At 38.1% G+C, this 21,046-nt stretch overlaps 1 protein-coding gene across 3 annotated transcripts in view; it reads left to right on the top strand.

Moving 5' to 3' along the window:
* Positions 1 to 20,725, top strand: part of HPS5 (HPS5 biogenesis of lysosomal organelles complex 2 subunit 2) — a 44,740-nt gene extending 24,015 nt beyond the window's left edge. For all 3 annotated transcript variants that reach the window (XM_082845340.1, XM_082845338.1, XM_082845339.1), the window contains 8 exons: positions 242 to 822; positions 5,119 to 5,239; positions 5,442 to 5,597; positions 6,371 to 6,490; positions 7,695 to 7,808; positions 9,212 to 9,318; positions 18,397 to 18,667; positions 19,938 to 20,725. In XM_082845340.1, coding sequence (XP_082701466.1) covers positions 242 to 822; positions 5,119 to 5,239; positions 5,442 to 5,597; positions 6,371 to 6,490; positions 7,695 to 7,808; positions 9,212 to 9,318; positions 18,397 to 18,667; positions 19,938 to 19,998 — 1,531 coding nt within the window. In that variant the 3' untranslated portion in view covers positions 19,999 to 20,725. The remainder of the gene's footprint in view (positions 1 to 241; positions 823 to 5,118; positions 5,240 to 5,441; positions 5,598 to 6,370; positions 6,491 to 7,694; positions 7,809 to 9,211; positions 9,319 to 18,396; positions 18,668 to 19,937) is intronic.
* Positions 20,726 to 21,046: the final 321 nt, after the last annotated feature.

Below are 21,046 nucleotides of genomic sequence, written 5' to 3'. Positions count from 1 at the left end.
GGTCCTGAGACAGTGTGGGGCAGAGGCAGTTTCATTTGGAATGGAAATTCATGAATTAATACAAAGGTAACGTTCTCTGTGTTGTTGTCTTGCTACTGAGATAATTGTTATTTAAAGAGTTGAAAAGTAACATTTATTCTGGATAAGTAATGTTGTATCTGTTAGGCTTATTTAGCATGAAACAATTTGTTTTTGAAAAACCACATAAAACATAAATTTCTTACTTGTCTGTCTTATATAGGACCAAGCTACAGGACCCACTGGTATTGTTTGAACCACAGTCTCTGAAAATGGTTTTACAGGAGTGGCTTTCACAGTTAGAAAAAACATTTGCCATGAAGGACTTTTCAGGCATTTCAGATACTGGCAACTCATCCGTGGAATCAAACCAGGGTATGCTATTGCTTGATGAGTCAAAAAAGGGAATATTAGACGAAGAAGATGAAAAAGAAAAAAGGAACTCTTTAGGCAATGAAGAAACTGTTGATCAAGCAGCGTGTGACTCTGTAAATAGTCTGAGGGAGTCCCTGGATGATGACATTTTTCAAGTATGTTCTCCATGCAGTATACCAGGCAGTCTTCAGAAGGACCTGGCTGAAGTGACAACATTGTGTTTGGAACTGAATGTATTGAATTCTGAGATCAAAAGTGCAAGTAGACATGTAGACCACACTTTGCAACAGTGCTCTCCTGAAATTCTGGCTTGTCAGTTCCTAAAGAAGTACTTTTTTCTTCTGGACTTGAAAAGAGCAAAGGAGAGCATCAAGCTGAGTTATACTAACAGTCCTTGTGTTTGGGATACTTTTATTGAAGGATTGAAAGGTAATAATCAGATTGCCTTACCAATAGAGGACAGTAGCATCTTGGCATTTTTGAGTTTAAAGAAGAAGATTTAAGTAGAAAATCACCTCTGTTCTGGTCAACCATCCCTTCAGTTTTCCACTCAATTTAGTCTTTTGTTGCTTTTTTTTTTCTGTTGAGATTGCTCACTTTTTTTTTTAATTGAAGTATAGTTGATTTACAACGCAATTTAATTTGTAATAGTTCTTGCAACTATTATAAGAAGCTAGTTTTATTTCTCTCACAGTCATTCAGAAAATGATACAGCAATGTTGGAGAAGTTGGGTTTAAGTAAAATTTTATAAGTGCAGATATATGAAAACCAGAAAATCCCTCTTGTAACTTACTAATATAGAGATAATATATACCATTTATTGAGTACTCAGCAAGTGCCAGATAATATGCTAAACACTTTGCCAGCATTCTTTCATTTCATCCTTGCAACACTTTGGAGTAGATGGTGTTATTCTGTTTAATAAGTAAGGAAACTGAGGCACAGAGAGATTATAATAGTTGAGTAGGCTAAACTTCTGTAATATCTCATAATAACTCAGATACAATATAATAACTCAGATATGGTAGTTTATTTCTTGCTCATATATCAGCCCAGGACAGATGTTCCAGGTCAGTGGGCAGCTCTCTTGCATGTGGTAACTCAGGGTTCCAAGTTCCTTCCATTTTTTTGGTCTCTATCCTCCCTTAGGGCTGATGATTAAGACTGGGTTGCTATGTCCAGGGGGAAGCATGTGGAAGAGGCAGACAGGCTCTTACAGGGAGGTGTGGCCTGGTAGTGGCTTACATCTCTTCTGTTGGTGAGAATTCTATCTCATGGCCCCACCTAACTGCAAAGGAGTCTGGGAAATGACCTCTCCAGGTGTCTAGAAGGAAGAGGATGGACATGGGTCAGGAGCTTGCATGTCTGCCTCAGAGATTTTGGTGGGCAGTCAGCAGCCTCTACTTCACACTTGACTGAAGGTCACACTGTTGGTCATCCTCATGTAGACACCAGCTTTCATACCCTAGAGGCCATGCCTGCCCTTTCTACTACATAGTCCCATGTTTTTGAACAGGTGGATTTTCTTAACTCAGAACTCTGAATAACAGATGTCATGTTTCTAATAATTGATGTAGACTCTAAGCAAACTTTTCATTCATTACCAAAAGTGAGTAGTCACAAGTAGAGATACATTTTTATATTATCTGACTTAAAGAGCGTTAAGGTGTCTAGAAACAAGGATCTATGGTTACAGTTCTGCCTCAATTCACATTTAGCAGTTAAAAGCATAAGACATGATTTCAGCTTCTTTTTCTGAATTGAGGTAGACTGTCTTTTATGTTGAAGTAAGAAGAGTTATTTCTTTTCAAATAAGTTCAAATGTTTGATATTACTTACTGGAAATTTGCTATATCTGTCTCTATTATGTGATTGTACCCAACCTTGGTTACAGGAAAATAGCAAAAAAAAAATAACCACTTCATCAACCTGAGTGGTTAACTTATTGCCAGGGCTGGCTGGAGCAAGTGTGGTGGGTGTTTGAGATGATGCAGCTGCTTCCAAATTGAATTTAAGGGGATAAGTTTGGCTTAGCGCCCACCCAATCATAAAGCTTTCCCTCACTTCATATGCTCTAAATGATGGCCTTCTCCTCTAAATCCCTTTAAATACTTACTGTCTGACCCAGTCAAATCGGAAATAATGAAACTGGGAAAGATTGATATATTTTTTTAAACAAATATATCGGAAATTGAAGGTTTGGCTCTTTAGAAATGGTCTATTGAACAGGTTCTACTCTTCTAATGATGTTGTAATCATGAAAACAGCTTTGGAACAGTTCTTTGGGATTTATCTTCAGAGCTAGTTGAAAACTTCTTGAAAAAACTCATTTTACTTTAGATTCATATATATGTAAACATATTTTTTAACTACAAGTAGTTTTAACTAGATCTTCACTCACTTTATTTACACACTTCGCTTTAAATGACTCGGCTATTCCCCAAAGTCAGATCTTCCTTTGGAAGAAGATTTGCTATAACTGATGTTTTTTAAAAATAGATAAAATATTTTTAAGTTAATTTAATTAAATTTAATTAACTAATTTTGTTCCAAAAGATTGATTAGGGATATCAGTTCTAGAAAAAAACTGAAGAATTTGGCATTGATGGTAGAAATATAGCTTATATATATATTAGCTTGCATATATAATAGCTTATATATGTAATACATATATTACATATATAAAGGGTACATTTTCTTTTTTTTTTTTTTGCGGTACACGGGCCTCTCACTGCTGTGGCCTCTCCCGTTGCGGAGCTCCGGACGCGCAGGCTCCGTGGCCATGGCTCACAGGCCCAGCCGCTCCGCGGCATGCGGGATCCTCCCAGACCAGGGCATGAACCCGGGTCCCCTGCATTGGCAGGCAGACTCTCAACCACTGCGCCACCAGGGAAGCCCTAAAGGGTACATTTTCAATGGTAATAGTCATGTATTGGTTATCTGTTCCTTTATCTTGTTTAAAACTTCCAATATGCTTTGCCTCCCAATTTGATTTTTTTTAAACATCTTTATTGGAGTATAATTGCTTTACAATGGTGTGTAATGGTGTGCTTTATAACAAAATGAATCAGTTATACATATGCATATGTTCCCATATCTCTTCCCTGTTGCATCTCCCTCCCTCCCGCCCTCCCTATCCCACCCCTCTAGGTGGTCACAAAGCACTGAGCTGATCTCCCTGTGCTATGCAGCTGCTTCCCACTAGCTATCTATTTTACGTTTGGTAGTGTATATATGTCCATGCCACTCTCTCACTTTGTCACAGCTTACCCTTCCTCCTCCCCATATCCTCAAGTCCATTCTCTAGTAGGTCTGTGTCTTTATTCCCGTCTTGCCCCTAGGTTCTTCATGACTTTTTAAATTTTTCCTTAGATTCCATATATATGTGTTAGCATACAGTATTTGTTTTTCTCTTTCTGACTTCACTCTGTATGACAGACTCTAGGTCCATCCACCTTACTACAAATAACTCAATTTCATTTCTTTTTATGGCTGAGTAATATTCCATTGTATATATGTGCCACATCTTCTTTATCCATTCATCTGTTGATGGACACTTAGGTTGCTTCCATGTCCTGACTATTGTAAATAGAGCTGCAATGAACATTTTGGTACATGACTCTTGGAATTATGGTTTTCTCAGGGTATATGCCCAGTAGTGGGATTGCTGGGTCATATGGTAGTTCTATTTGTAGTTTTTAAGGAACCTCCATGCTGTTCTCCATAGTGGCTGTATCAATTTACATTCCCACCAGCAGTGCAAGAGGGTTCCCTTTTCTCCACACCCTCTCCAGCATTTATTTCTAGATTTTTTGATGATGGCCATTCTGACCAGTGTGAGATGATATCTCATTGTAGTTTTGATTTGCATTTCTCTAATGATTAATGATGTTGAGCATTCTTTCATGTGTTTGTTGGCAATCTGTGTATCTTCTTTGGAGAAATGTCTATTTAGGTCTTCTGCCCGTTTTTGGATTGAGTTGTTTGTTTTTTTGATATTGAGCTGCATGAGCTACTTATAAATTTTGGAGATTAATCCTTTGTCAGTTGCTTCGTTTGCAAATATTTTCTCCCATTCTGAGGGTTGTCTTTTGGTCTTGTTTATGGTTTCCTTTGCTGTGCAAAAGCTTTGAAGTTTCATTAGGTCCCATTTGCTTATTTTTGTTTTTATTTCCATTTCTCTAGGAGGTGGGTCAAAAAGGATCTTGCTGTGATTTATGTCATAGAGTGTTCTGCCTATGTTTTCTTCTAAGAGCTTGATAGTGTCTGGCCTTACATTTAGGTCTTTAATCCATTTTGAGTTTATTTTTGTGTATGGTGTTAGGGAGTGTTCTAATTTCATACTTTTACATGTACCTGTCCAGTTTTCCCAGCACCACTTATTGAGGAGTCTGTCTTTTCTGCACTGTGTATTCTTGCCTCCTTTATCAAAGATAGGGTGACCATATGTGTGTGGGTTTATCTCTGGGCTTTCTATCCTGTTCCGTTGATCTATATTTCTGTTTTTGTGCCAGTGCCATACTGTCTTGATTATGCAATTTGATTTTAAAGTTCTTAAAAGCAGTGGTTGTCTCTTGTTCTGTTTTTGTCTCTCCTATGATGCTTTACAAATGTTGGGACTTGCACACAGTAGGTGCATGACTAATGATTGTTGATTAATGTGTTCATGAATAAAATATTTACCGCTATGAGATGAAGGGAAAGGGGTGTGCTTTGTCTTTTAGAAATGGCAAGTTCCAATCCTACATATATAAAGATGGAAGAAGGAGACCTTCCAACAAGATTAAAGTTATTGGATGACTTGGTCTCTTTTGACAGTCCTTTGTTGATTGCTTATGCTACCCGGTGAGTGGTCCTGTATGTTGTTTATGTGAACTAAAGCACAGACATTTTCTTCGTCTCAGTCTGTAAAGTTTTACTCTGTTACATGTTGAGCAGCTTCTTGTTAGTATATTTATTTTTATTTCTAATAAATACATAGATAATGTAACCAAGTTATATTATCTTACTGAAGTTGGAGACTAACATGTTTTGTTTTTAAATGCAGATTGTATGAGAAATTTGGAGAATCTGCCCTTCGATCCTTAATCAGGTTTTATCCATCCATTTTGCCTTCAGATGTCATGCAACTTTGTCATCATCATCCTGCTCAGTTTTTGGCTTATTTAGACAGTCTGGTAAAATCAAGGCCTGAAGATCAACGGTGAGAAGGAGAGAATATTTGCGGACCCTCCTTTTTTTTTTTTTTTTTGGACTCTCTTTTGATAGGGCACTGTTTCTCTAGTATAAGCAGTTGGAAAATTTATACTATTAACTGCCACAGGATTGAGGCACCTGCTATGGAAGAGGAGGATTTTGGCAGTTGTGTTCCATTCTTTCACAATTCACAGCACACACCACAAATGTGCACATAACCCACACTTCTCTTTCCTCCCTCTCTCCCTCTCAGAGATTCTCAGATCAACAGTGTAAAATTAAACTCCGTTTCAAGGCCTATGCTAAGACAGATAAGCTTCCTTGTTGTCTCTGCCAGTGAGTGGATTTGCTGCCACCTTTTTGTTGGTGATATATCCCAGCTTTTTGTGGGTGGATCTCAGTTACAGCTCTTAACTTCTTTGGGCTGAGGCCTCACTTCCTATCTCCACATGGCAGTGAACACACATGTCCTTTGGTTATTGAGAATGACAACTTCCCCCCTCTGTTTCTTCTGATTGGTTCACATTTGCTATACTGGTATTTATTTCTCCTTTTTTTTTTTGGCCCTTTGGTATTTTCCTTATTATCTTGAAGCTCAACTGTTCAGTTAAAAGGCTATCATATTTTCACCAGCATTTCTATACATTTTGTAGCAGAAGAGTTTTCAGGTTATTTCATCCACTGTCTTGATCCCTTAATAACATTTTCTTCACATCTGCACATTTTATCTTTCCTTTCTCAGCATGAATATTGGTGATTTTTTTCCCAACTTTCTCTTAGGTCATTCTTCCTTGAGTCCCTCCTACAACCAGAGTCTTTAAGATTGGATTGGCTGCTGTTGGCAGTGTCCCATGATGCTCCCCCAAGCACCAGCACTATGGATGATGAAGGAGACCCCAGGTATAGAAGGAGTCCTGTTTCTAAGCTCTGCTGCTCCTTTGGAATGGAACCAGTTTATTCACATATAGCATTCTGGGCTTACTTCAGGAATAGCTATGGAAGCGACTGACTCAAGTCATGGTAGTAATCAGATTGAGTGTACTGCTTAGTGGTTCTGAACATTTTTTGAATCACAGACCCTCTAAGAATCTGATGATTCCTCTCAGAAAAATGCACATTCATACAAAATTTTGCACATGATTGCAGAGAATTAAACTGGGCTACTGAAACTCTTTCATGGACCAACATTAAGAGACCTTGGTGACTAAACCTGTGTTAGAAGAAAATTGTTAGAAAATTGTGTGTGTGTGTGTGTGTGTGTGTGTGTGTGTGTGTTTTCTTCCTAGAAATTTGCCAAGGGATTTTTAGATGTAACCTGATGTAGGATTTTCTTTTAACTTTGACTCTTTTTTTTAAAGCTTTTCTAGTACATTTTAAAAACTTTTAATTAATTTATTTTTTGGCTGCATTGGGTTTTCGTTGCTGCGCACGGGCTTTCTCTAGTTGTGGTGAGCGGTGGCTTCTCTTGTCGAGGAGCATGGGCTCTAGGCACATGGGCTTCAGTAGTTGTGGCACATGGGCTCAGTAGTTGTGGCTCACGGGCTCTAGAACACAGGCTCAGTAGTTGTGGCACATGGGCTTAGTTGCTCTGCGGCATGTGGGATCTTCCCGGACCAGGGATTGAACCCGTGTCCCCTGCATTGGCAGGCAGATTCTTAACCTTTGCGCCACTGGGGAAGTCCCTGATTAGGATTTTTTTAAAAAAAGAATTCATAAAAAATACACACTGTTACTTGTAATCTATCAGAAATATTCCTTGTGTTTTCCTCCAGGAGAAACTTTTAAAAAGCTCCCAAAATGCCTATTTTATATGCCTAGAGAAAAAGGTCTGGAAGGATATAAAATGGCTATCTGTGAGTGATGGAATTATGAGCTTCTTTCTTTTGCTTTTGATTACTAAAATACATAATTAAAAAAAAATAAACAGGTATTTGTCATTGGAAAAATAGCTATTTTAATTTTTCAAAGGCCAAGTAGAAATGTTTGAAAAATATAATAATGGAAAAAATGTAATTAAACTCTGATCTTACCTATCAGCTGACAAATAAGCATTTTTGTAGAGTTTATTTCCTGTCTAATTTACTGATTTTTTTTCATTTTTCAGGCCTCATTCCCACCTGTTTTCCTGGGGTTACAGTCAGCTAATCCTTCATCTAATTAAACTTCCTGCAGATTTTACAACAAAAGAGAAAGTGACTGACATCTGTAGGTCTCATGGGTAAGTGAGAATTTTCCTAGAAGCTGAAGTTAAGATTAGAATCATTTTAGTTAGTAACTTTGTAGTTAGGGGCCTGAACAGATATGCTTTGTCATTTGGGATTTTTTTTTTTTGCTACATAAAGGTGGCTTTTTGTTTTAATAATAAACATCTTTTTTTGTCTTAAATTTTGAGTGTATTTTATTTTGTGTGTGGAAGAGACTGGTCCTTGCTCATTCCTCTCTCCCCCTTTTGCTTAGTTGTTAGCCCCGGTTCTCAGGTTTATTTAATTAAGCACCAGACTGTGTGATACAAGTTATAATTGATACAGTTTCGGAGAAGGGAGAGATCAGAATGGGCTTGGTAGAATGGCTGGTGAAGGACTCAGGGAGGAGGTGAGACTTTGAGGTAAGCCCTAAGCCTGGGTAGGATTTGTATTCAAACAGGAGCCAGGAGGAGGGCAAGTCAGGTGAGAGAAACAGCAAGAGCAAAGCCATGAAAAACTGACATTGCTTTTTATCTGTACCACATATTCGTCAGTTATTCATGGCCTGAAGATGTTATCTTATGGCTTTACCTGGATTACAGGCTTTTGGAGATAGGGACATGTGTCTTGCTTTTCCCTCATTATGCATAATTCATAAAGTGGTAGGCACTTGGTACATATTTGTTCACTGATAATGAGGGATGAGACTGGCCAGGTTGTGGGTCATGAGATCATATAGGACCTTGAAAGGTGGTTAGAAGAATTTAGTTATCAGCAGAGACCCTTTTAGGTACAAAAATGACAGGATAAAATGGAGGTTTCTGGAGATCATTTCTGGTTTCATACATGAGAAAGATTGGAGATGAGAAAGGAAGACCAGCTAGGAAGCTGGTGCAGTAATTCAGGTATGACCAAATTGATTCTAGGTCAGCAGAAGGAGCACATCTAATGGCACATTTCAAAGGAAAATGCAGTGGGACCTGTAGATACTGGGTATAGCAAATGAAGGAAGGGGAAGAGTCAAGGAGAACTTCCAAAGTTTGCATACTTGGGGAAGAAATATGCTAGTTTGTTATTGAACCTTAAAGTTTGTGAAGTGTATAAGCTTAAATGTCTCATAATTGGGGCTTGGCCTCAAATGTTAGTATTTATCACTAGCTTTATTTTTTTTCTTAAATGCTCTAGATCAGGGCTGTCTAATAGAATTTTCTGAGGCAGTGGAAATATTCTATCACGCTGTCCAGTATGGTAGCCACTAGTCACATGTGGCCATTAAGTACTTGAAATATGTATTGGTCAACTGAAGAACTGACTGTTAAATTTTATTTAATTTAAATGTAAGTAGCCACATGTGGCTAATATCTACAGTATTGGACCACACAGCTCCAGATAAATTCACTGCCTTTTATTCCTCTCTCCAACTTTGGTCTCTTTCAAGTTTCTGGCCTGGATATCTTATCCTCTGTTTGGAGCTGGGGAGAAGAAGAGAGGCCTTCACGAATATTGTGTATCTGAATGATATGAGCCTGATGGAAGGGGACAATGGTATGTAAATCTCAATCGGTTATTCTTGGTTATAGTATTTTAGAAGTCACTACAGACTATTCAATAAAGAAATTTGCTAAATATTTCAATGATCATTTATGTTATTCTAGCTAGCTGTCACATTTTTGGAGTTTTTTTTTTTTTTATCTGTACTACTTGGTATACCATGAAATCATAACTAGAAATAAACTACAGGCAACTTTTCTGTTTCATGAGTGCCTACCGTGTGAGGCATTATATTGATACCTGATGCTTTTCCATATGCTGTTTAAATGAGATATTAAACCTGTGGGATAGTTACTATTATTTCGATTTTTAAAAAGTTATGATTGAGGCCCAGAAAAAGGATAATTAGTTTCCCCACAGTCATACAACTAGTTAATGCTGGAGCTGGTGTTCAGACCAGGTCTGACCATCTCTAAAGCTTGTGCTCAGGTTTTTTGATCTGCATCATGTTGCCATTTTACACAGCCCAAAGTTAGAGATCATTAAGATGAACTTAGAGTAGCAGTCAGATTTTCCTAAGCCTTTACAGGTACTTAGGGTTTTTTTTTTTTAATTTTCGTGAATTCAATACAGATAAAATGGCAGTCAGGAGGCCAGGACTTTGACACACTGATTTCTGAAGTCTGAGAGTTCATCCTGCACTCAGAGAGGTGGTCTTGGTCTGTTTTGTAGTGTTACTTTATTCATCTCAATGCAGAGATGCCAGCAGCATGACATCAGGATCCTTCATCTAGCAGTGTGATCTACAGCCTTTTTCAGCCCTATTTCTGTAGAGGAAGAAAAGTTACAACCAAGCAAAGAAACCAGATGACTGGCAAAGAGATAGCCTCAGGTGTCACAGTTACAGCAATAATAACTGAATCATCTGTGTTTCAAACATGAAACAAGAGGGTCACATGGTTTTGTAGAACTATAGATGTGTTCACTTTGGAAAAATAACCAGAAAAGTTAAGATATAAATGGTTTATGCTTTTAAAGTTACAACATGATGTTTGTTATAGAAAAAAATGGAAAATCTAGGAAGAATGAAGAAGATATCACCTAAAATTCTTCCCACCCAGATAAAAGTACTCTTAATATTTTGTTAATATAATAATAATAGCTATTCTTACCCTTGGTGTATTAAATGGGAGTCTTTTCTTGACATTTTTCTCTCCTAACTTATATTTCACTTCAAAGAATGTTGCTTTTGCTGCCAAATATATATCTCATATCTATCTACTTTCTTTGGCTCCACCACGGTCATTCTGATCCCAGCTACTTGCCTGGTTACTGCAATAACTTTATAATTGGCCTTCTGGTTTCCATTCTTGCCCATCTTTAACCGATTTTCCTTAGAGCCGCCAGAATGGTTCTTTTTTTTTTAATTAAAAAAATTTTTATTGAGATAACATTGGTTTATAACATTATATAAGTTTTATGTGTACAACATTATATTTCCACTTTTGTATACCCTGCAGTGTACTCACCACTAAAAATTTAGTTTCCATCTGTCACCGTGTTTGTTCCCTTTTACCCATTTCACCCTGCCCCCACTCCATCCCCTCTGGTAACCACTACTTTGTTCTTTGCATCTACATGTTTGTTTTTGTTTGGTTTGTTCATTTATTTTGTTTTTGTTTGTTTTTGTATTCCACAAATGAGTGAGATCATATGGTGTTTGTCTTTCTCTGTCTGACTTACTTCACTTGGCATAATATGCCCAAGGTCCATCCATGTTGTCACAAATGGCAAGATTTCTTCTTTTTTTTATGGCTGAGAAGTATTCCATTACGTGTGTGTGTGTGTGTGTGTGTGTGTGTGTGTGTGTGTGTGTGTATCACATCTTCTTTATCCATTCATCTATCGATGGGCACTTAGGTTACTTCCATATCTTGGCTATTATAAATAATGTTGCAGTGAACATAGGGGTGCATATATCTTTTCCAATTAGTGTTTTCATATTCTTTGGATAAATACTCAGAAGTGGGATTGCTGGATCATATGGTAGTTCTATTTTCAGCTTTTTGAGGAACCTCCATGCTGTTTTCCCCAGTGGCTGCACCAACTTACATTCCCACCAACAGTGCACAGGGTTCCCTTTTCTCCATATCCTTGCCAACATTTGTAGACTTTTTGATGATAGCCATTCTGACAGGTGTGAGGTGATATCTCATGTGGGTTTTTTAAATATAAATTTATTGTTTTTTATTTATTTTTGGCTGCGTTGGGCCTTCGTTACTGCACATGGGCTTTCTCTAATTGCAGCGAGCAAGGGCTACTCTTTGTTGCAGTGCACAGGCTTCTCATTTTTGTGGCTTCTTTTGTTGCGGAGCACGGGCTCTAGGTGCACGGGCTTCAGTAGTTGTGGCTCGCAGGCTCTAGAGTGCAGGCTCAGTAGCTGTGGCTCACAGGCTTAGTTGCTCTGCGGCATGTGGGATCTTCCTGGACCAGGGATCGAACCCGTGTCCCCTGCATTGGCAGGCGGATTCTTAACCACTGAGCCACCAGGGAAGTCCTCCCATGTGGTTTTGATTTGCATTTCCCTAATAATTAGTGATGTGGAACATCTTTTCATGTGCTTCTTGGCCATCTGTATGTCATCTTTGGGAAAATGTCTATTCAGTTCCTCTGCCCATTTTTTCATCCAGTTGTTTATGTATTTTTGGTTATTAACCTCTTACTGGATATATTATTTGCAAATATCTTCTCCAATTCAATAGGTCATCTTTTCATTTTGTGGATGGTTTCTTTTGCTGTGTAGAAGCTTTTTAGTTTGATGTAGTCCTATTTGTTTATCTTTGCTTTTGTTTCCCTTGCCTGAGGAGACCTAGCTAGAAAGATATTCCTAGGACTGATGTCAGAGAGTGTTGTGCCTATGTTTTCTTCTAGGAGTTTATGGTTTTGGATCTTACATTTAAGTCTTTAATCCATTTTGAGTTGATTTTTGTGTATGGTGTGAGGTAGTGGTCTACTTTCATTTTTTTGCATGAGGCTGTCCAGTGTCCCCAACACCATTTATAGAAGAGACTATCCTTTCTCCATTGGATGTTCCTTATTCCTTTGTTGTATATTAATTGTCCATATATGTATGGGTTTATTTCTGGGCTCTCAGTTCTGTTCCATTGATATATGTATCTGTTTTTCTGCCACTACCATGCTGTTTTGATTACTGTGGCTTTATAATATAGTTTTAAATCAGGGCGTGTGATACCTCCAGCTTTGTTCTCTTCGCTCAGGATTGTTTTGGCTATTTGGGGTCTTTTGTGGTTCCATGTAAATTTTAGAATTTTTTGTTTTATTTCTGTGAAAAATGTTTTTGGGATTTTGATAAGGATTGTATTGAATCTATAGATTGCTTTGGCAATATGGTCATTTTAACAATGTTAATTCTTCCAGTCCATGAGCAGGGAATATCTTTCCATTTATTTGTGTCTTCTTCAGTTTCTTTCAGCGGTGTCTTATAGTTTTCAGTATACAGGTCTTTCACCTCCTCGGTTAAATCTGTTCCTAGGTATTTTATTCTTTTTGTTGTGACTGTAAATGGAATTGTTTTCTTAATTTCTTTTTCTGCTAGCTCATTGTTAGTGTATAGAAACGCAACAGATTTTTGAATGTTGATTTGTACCCTGCAACTTTATTATTTCTAGTAGTTCTTTGGTGGAGTCTTTAGGGTTTTCTATGTATAAATCATGTCATCCACAAATAGTGACAGTTTCACTTCTTCCTTTCCAATTTGGATGCCTTTTCTTTTTCTTGCCTGATTGCTCTAGCTGGGACTTCTGGTACTATGTTGAATAAGGGTGGTAAGAGTGGGCATCCTTGTCTTGTTCCTGATTTAGAGGGCTAGCTTTCAGTTTTTCACCATTGAGAATGATATTAGTTGTGAGTTTGTCATATATGGCCTTATTATGTTGAGGTATGTTCCTTCTATACCCACTTTATTGAAAGTTCGTTTTATCATAAATGGGTGTTGAATCTTGTCAAATGCTTTTTTTTTTTTGCATATATTGAGATAATTATATGGTTTTTATCCTTCATTTTGTTAATGTGGTGTATCACGTGAATTTATTGTGGATACAACTATTCTTGCATCCCTGGAATAAATCCCACTTGGTCATGGTGTATGATTCTTTTTATGTATTGTATTCGGTTTGCTAATATTTTGTTGAGAATTTTTGCATCTATGTTCATCAGAGATGCTGACCTGTAATTTTTTTGAGTCTTTGTGTGGTTTTGGTATCAGGGTGTTGTTGGCTTTGTAAAATGAGTTAGAAAGCATTCCCTTCTCTTCAAGAGTTTGAAAAGGATAGGTATTAAGTCTTTTGAATGTTTGGTAGAATTCACCTATGAAGGCATCTGGTCCTAGAGTCATGTTTTTTAGGAGCTTTGATTATTATTTCAATTTCTGTACTAGTGATCGGGCTATTTAGATTTTTCATTTCTTCATGATTCAGTCTTGGAAGGTTTTATGATTCTAAGAATTTGTCCATTTCTTCTAGGTTGTCCAATTTGTTGGCATGTAGCTGTTCATATTATTCTCTTATAAGCCTTTCTATTCCTGTGGTATCCATTGTTATCTTTCTTCTTGCATTTCTGATTTTATTTATCAGAGCCTTCTCTAAGATTAGTGAGTCTAGCTAAAGATTTGTCAATTTTGTTTATCTTCTCAAGAACCAGCTTTTAGTTTTATTGATCTTTTCTATTGTCTTTTTAGTCTTTATTTATTTCTGCTCTGATCTTAATTATTTCCTGCCTTCTCCTGATTTGGGGCTTCATTTGTTCTTTTTCTAGTCAGGGTTAGATTGTTTATTTTAGATTTTTCTTGTTTCTTGAGGTAGGCATGTATTGCTTAAACTTCCCTTTTAGTATCACTTTTGCTGCATCCCATAGATTCTGGTATGTCATATTTTCATTTGTCTTTGGGTAACTTTTGATATCTTCTTTGATTTTCATTGACTTGGTAGTTGTTCAGTAGCATGTTGTTCAGTCTCCACATATTTGTAATTTTTCCAGCTTTCTTATAGTTGATTTCTAGTTTCATAGAAATTGGAAAATATTCTTGATACGATTTCAGTCTTCTTAAATTCACTGAGATTTGTTTTGTGTCCCAACATACGGTTTACCCTTGAGAAAGTTCCATGTCCACTTGAGAAGAATGTGTATTCTGATGCAATTGAATGGAATGTTCTGTACAAATCTATCAAATCCATCTAGTCTGATGTTTCATTTAAGGCTGCTGCTTCCTTGTTGACTTTCTGTCCGAATGATCTATCCATTGATGTCAGTGGGCTGCTAAATTCCCCTACTATTATTGTGTTGCTGTCAATTTCTCCTTTTAAGTCTGTTAATAATTGTTTTATATATTTTGGTGCTCCTGTGTTAGGTGCATATATATTAATAACATTATGTCTTCGTGATGAATTATCCCCTTTATCATTATATACTATCCACTTTTGTCTCTTGTTATCTTTTTTGGTTTGAAGTCTATTTTGTCTGATATAAGTATGGCTACACCCACTTTCTTTTGGCTGCCATTTTCCTGGAGTGTCATCTTCCATCTCTTTACTTTGAGCCTATAATTGTCTTAAACTCTGAGATGAGTCTCCTGGAGGCAGCATACAGTTGGCTCTTGGTTTTTAATCCACCCAGCCTTTCTGTGTCTTTTGATCGGTGAATTCAATCCATTTACATTTAGGATGATTATTGACAGATGACGATTTGGTACTGCTATTTTATCTTTCGTTTTCTGGTTGCTCTATATCTTCATTATTTCTTTTTCCGTGTATTTCTGCCTGCCATTTTGCTTTGGTGTTTTTTTATGATGTTTTTCTCACTTTCCTCTTTTTTAATGTTTTGTGTCTTTGCTCTAGATTTATTTTTTGTGGTTACCATGGGGTTTGTATGAAACATGTCATAGATAAAGTAGTCCTTTTTCTGCTTATAGCATCTTACCTTTATGTACCTATATGAGTTCCACCCTTTTCCTCTCCCCCTTTTGTATTTTTCTTGCCTCAAATTATCCCTTTTTATGTTGTGAGTTTGTTACCAAATTGAAGTAGCTATAATTACTTTTTCTACTCATCTTTGCCCTTTAACCTTTATGCTGTAAAGTGTTTAAAAAACCTATTCTGATAAAGAGTTGCAGTTTAAAGATTCTGTCTGCTTATCACTTTACTCAAAGATTTGTGTACTTTGCTCTTTTCTGTTTGTTTGTTTCTGGTAAAGAGCTCCTTTCAACATTTCTTGTAAATGCAGGTCTAGTGTTGATGAACTTCCTCAGCTTTTGTTTGTCTGGGAAAGTCCTTATTTATCATTCATATCTGAATGATAACTTTGCTGGATAGAGTATTCTTGGGTGATGGTTTTTATCTTTCAGTATTTTGAGAATGTCATTCCACTTTCTTCTGGACTGTAGAGTTTCTGCTGAGAAATCTGTTAATAGCCTAATGGAGGTTCCTTTGTAGGTTACCCTTCCTTTTTCCCCTGGCTGCCTTAATTCTTTGTCATTGACTTTTAACAATTTTAATATAATATGTCTTGAAGAAGGTCTTTTTAAAATACATTTATTTATTTATTTATTTATTTATTTTTGGCTGCGTTGGGTCTTCATTGCTGCGTGCGGGCTTTTTCTAGTTGTGGCGAGCAGGGCCTACTCTTGATTGCAGTGCTCTGGCTTCTCATTGTGATGGCTTCTGTTGTTGCAGAGCACGGGCTCTAGGTGGGTGGGCTACAGTAGTTGTGGCATGTGGGCTCAGTAGTTGTGGCTCATGGGCTCTAGAGTGCAGGACCAGTAGTTGTGGCACACGGGCTTTGTTGCTCCGCGGCATGTGGGATCTTCCTGGACCAGGGCATGAACCCATGTCCCTTGCATTGGCAGATGGATTCTTAACCACTGCACCAGCAGGGAAGGAAGTCCCTTGAAGAAAGTATTTTTGTATTGAGATAATTAGGTGTTCTCTTAGCTTCATGGGCTTGTATATCCAGTTCCTTCTCCAGTTTGGGAAGCTCTCAGCTATTACTTCTTTAAATAAACTCTCTGCTCCCCTCTCCCTTTCTTCTCCTTCTGGGAAACCCATTACCCTAATGTTGTCTTTCCTAAGGAGTTGGGTAGTTCTCATAGAATTTTTTCAAATATCTTATTTCTTTCTTCTTCTGCTTGTGTCATTTCTAGAGTTCTATCTTCAAGCTCACTAATTCTCTCTCCCATGTGATCTGCTCTATTTTCAGTGCTTTCTAATGTTTTCTTCAACTCATTTATTGAATTCTTTAGTTCTAGAATTTGTTTTTCTTTTTTAGAGTTTTAATCTCTTTTGTAAAGTATTCCTCTGTTCATTAATTTCGTTCCTGAGTTCATTGAACTGCCTGAGTTTTCTTGTAGTTCCTTGACTTTCTTCATGACAGCTATTTTGAATTCTCTGTCAGTTAGATCACAGTATTCTGTGACTTTAAGTTTGGTTTCTGGAGAATTGTCATTTTCCTTTTGTGGTACAGTGTCACTATGGTTCTTCACAGCGTTTGATGAAGTTGTTCCTCTGACACACATTTAAAGTAGCAAGCACCTTTCTGCTTGATTCTAATGATCCAACAGGTTAGAAATTAGAGGCCTTTCTTTTGTTTTCCAGTAGGTGGCGCTATAGCACAAGTTTTGGGTTTCTCTTACGTCAGCTGCCTCTGGTTATATTTGAGAGTCTGCACTTTGTGCTCTCTACCATCTCCATCTGTGGTGTGGCCCGATGCCTGCATTATCACTTCCTGTACCTGCAGGCTCGCCTTACTTCTGCCAGTGTTGCTAGCATTGCCACCTGGTGCACCAGGATGGTGGGCTCCCTCCTGTCCAGGAGCCCTTGAGTGGCAAGTTCCACTGCTATTGGGGAGGAAGGGGCAGGGGCAATAGCTAGGATTGCTCAGGTGGCCCTGCCCTGTCCAGTGTTGTAAGATTCATGGGCTTGCTACTTCGAGTGGGGGGCTGGGGGCTGGGGTCATGTGCACTGCTTCCCCTGCTACCGTCAGCTTCTCTGGGGCTGGAGGGCTGGGACTGCAGACACCGCCTCCACTGTTTCCCTGGTTCTGCCTCTTCTATGTGTTCCAGTCCATCACCTTTAGTTGTATAGATATGTGGAGAATTCTCTGGTTTCTTGGTATGTCGGACAAAAGAACCTTTGTTGTGTTGTGGATGTTTTACTGGTTGCAGGTTAAGGGGAGAGACAAAGGTAGCTTTTCACTCCACCACGTTGCTGACTCTCAGAATGGTTCTTTTAAACAAAAATTGGATTATGTGGCTCTCCTCCTTGAAGCCCCTTACACTGGACTCAAAATAAAATCCAGATTCTTAAGCTGTTCCCTTATGGCCTGGCCCTATCATCTCATTCTCACTCCTCACTGCCACCTTTGTGCATTGTAGGCGTTTTTTGAGTTCCTTGAACTCACCTAGTTCCTTCCTGTGTCGAGTCATTTTCCATGTTTCCTTTGTCAGAAATGCAGGCTCCTTCACCCTCCATTCCTGACACCTTCCCTGCACGTTTGTGTACATATGGGCCACAAGCACATGCTCACTAAACTTGTCTCATCTTTCAGCTCTCTGCTTAACTGTCGCTTCTCATACAGCCCTTCTCTGATCCTTAAAAAAAAAAAAAAAAAAAAAACCCAAACTTGCCAATCTCTCTAATGGCTCTTTGATCTTTTCCTTTATAGCAAGCACTTAGCACAGTTTATAAGCATAGATTTATTTATGTGTTTGTCTAAGTTCTGTCTCCTTTACTGGACCATGAGTTCCACAGGAGTGCAGGCCGGGCTCATCATGTCTGTTTGTTCCTCATTCACATTCAGTGCCTAGTATGCAGTGTGCCCTGGGTAATTACTTACTGCGTGAGCAAATGAAGGAATGTTGGAGCTAATTTTATGGCTTCTCCTTTTCGTGAGCTATTTATTCAACAAATATTCAGAAAACAACTCTGTATTGGGGGTAATGAGATTATATTCTTTAATATTTTTATGTTTTGGTATGAAACATTTTCACGAATGGTTTCTCCTGTATGCAGGCAGAGTGCTAAGAGCGGTCAGAGCCCACATTGTTTCTCTGTGTTTGAGTAGGTTGGATCCCAGAGACTGTGGAGGAATGGAAGCTTCTCCTACACCTGGTACAGAACAAGAGCACAAAGCCAGCCCCCCAGAAGTCACCAAATGGGAACTTCAGCGATGGGCCTTCCCCTATCAACGTGGAGAATGTGGCACTCCTGTTAGCTAAGGTCATGGGCCCAGACCGGGCCTGGTCACTGCTACAAGAATGTGGTTTGACCCTTGAGCTGTCAGAGAAGTTTACCAGAACCTGTGATATCCTGAGGATTGCTGAGAAAAGGCAGAGGTAATGTATGTCTGTCCTGCCCTATCCACAGGCACCTGGGGAATGTAGAATTGCACAGATTTTCAGAGGTGGATGGGACTATAGAGATCACATAGTCTCAACCCCTCATTCATAGATGAGGGAACAGAGACTCCTCTGTTGATGAAGGTGATTAAGAGAAGAGGTTAAAGAGGTTAAATATTTTGTTCACAGTCATCACCAAAACACTGTTTAGGTTAATGTAAATACCCAAATCTGATGTGTACTCAATTCTTTAAGACTATTATTGGTACCGCATACCTAATTGTCTCAGTCAGGGTTTTGTTTTGTTTTGTTTTTTTTAAACTGTGGTAAAATACAGATAACATAAAATTTCCTGCCAACCGTTTTTAACCACTTGGTTCAGTAGTGTTAAGTATATTCATATCAGTGTGCAGGCAGTTTCCAGAACTTTTTCAACTTACAAAACTGAAACTCTATACCCATTAAACAACAGCTCCCCCTTTCCCCTCCACCTAAGCCCTGGTAACCACCATTCTACTTTCTGTCTCTGACTTTGACTACTCTAAGTACCTGATATAAGTGGGATCATACAGTGTTTGTCTTTTTGTGACTGGCTTGTTTCACTTAGCATAATGTGAGTAATGCTGCTATGAATATGAGTTTACAGATATCTCTGAGACCCTGCTTTCAGTTCTTTTGGGTGTATACCCAGGTGTGGAATTGCTGGATCAGATGGTACTTCTATTTTTAATTTTTTGAGGAACCTCCATACTGTTTTCCGTGGAGCCTGCACCATTTTACATTCCCACCAATTATAGCACATCCCCACCAACACTAGTTATTTTCTGGTTTTTTTCTGTTTTGATTTTTGTTTTGTTTTTTTGGATAGTAGCTATCCTAATGGGCATGAGGTGATATCTCATTGTGGTTTTATTTGCATGTCCCTAGTGATTATTGATGTTGAACATCTTTTCATATGCTCGTTGGCCATTTGAATGTCATCTTTGGAGAAATACCTGTTCAAGTCTTTTGCCCATTTTTAAATTGCATTATTTGTTTTTTGTCATATGAGTTCTTTACATATTCTCAATATTAACCTCTCAGATATGTGATTTGCAAATAGTTTCTCCTATTGTATAGGACAGGATGCCATATTCACAGGATGCCTTTTCAGTCTGTTGATTGTGTCTTTTGATGCACAGAGTCAGTCAGCTTTTTTAATCCTTTCTTCTGAAAAGAATGAACAATGACAGCTAAATTTGCCTGTTTCTTTTCTTTGGGATTTCAGAGCCTTGATACAAAGCATGCTTGAAAAATGTGATCGGTTTCTCTGGTCTCAGCAGGCCTAATCGAAGAAGATTCAGCAGGGTGTTATGACAGTTTGAGAAAAACTGAATCGTGCTCCGGAACCTTCTGAATGCATTTGTTATTGAAGGAAAGGCCCCACCTGAGATCCCTGCCACCTTATTGGGAGCACTTTTGTCCGTGTCTGTAACCTCTGCATTTGTGGCTCTATCTGTACCTCAGTGTTTTTCAACTGAAGTTGAATTTTGAAAGGAATCAGTCCTTGTTTGCTGAAATGAAGTGCTCTGGAAGGAATCAGAATGTGAATATCCCCAGCTATGCAGTCCTTATTCTGAACAACAGTGTTATTTGTTCCTTGCTGGTGGACTGGGGGAATTCTTTTCCTGTCGTGACTGCCATGTAGGGAGCAGAAGTTTCTCATCCTGGTCACATGAAGACATACAATGTAATTGACAGAAATTGAATTCCTTTTTTATCTTCTCTGGGACACTTGAGAAATTGCCAAAGTAAGATCTGGTATAATGGAATTAACACATAAAATGAGTGAAACACTGAAGATTCAAATCAGATGTTTAAATGAAATGGCCCCATATTTAAATTGAGCTAATTTAAAATGTATTTTTTTTCCAGTGCTTGACATTTTCTAATCTGAACCTATATACAACTAATTCATTACTGGAAATGTTTTACTCCAGTCTTTCCTAAACAGTAGCCTAAAGGAATCATGTACTTTTAAAATTTGTTTTTTAAAAGCCATAATAAAGGAAGGCTGAGTACTGATAAAGATCACAGCAAGTGCTTGTATTATTTAAGCCAAGTACTAGATTGCCATTTTCAGGCTCCTGTATACTTACACAGCATGTTATATTAATAATAAATGTAAAATCTAATTTAAAAATTATTTGAGTGGAATGTAGACATGAGGTTTATAGTGAGCAATTTGCAGGAAGGTGTGGTGTAAACTCGGTGTGGAATAAGCAAAGTGTTGGGCACATTGAATGATTCACTTCTTCCTTTCATTTATAACACAGCCAGAGAACTATAGACACAAATTGCTGTCATACTTCCATGTGACATTTGGATATGACATAA

This window comes from Leucopleurus acutus, assembly GCF_964270905.1.
Source record: "Leucopleurus acutus genome assembly, chromosome: 8".
NCBI lineage: Eukaryota > Metazoa > Chordata > Mammalia > Artiodactyla > Delphinidae > Leucopleurus > Leucopleurus acutus.
Note: the sequence above shows the minus strand (reverse complement) of the source record. Positions and strands in the feature narration are given on the sequence as shown.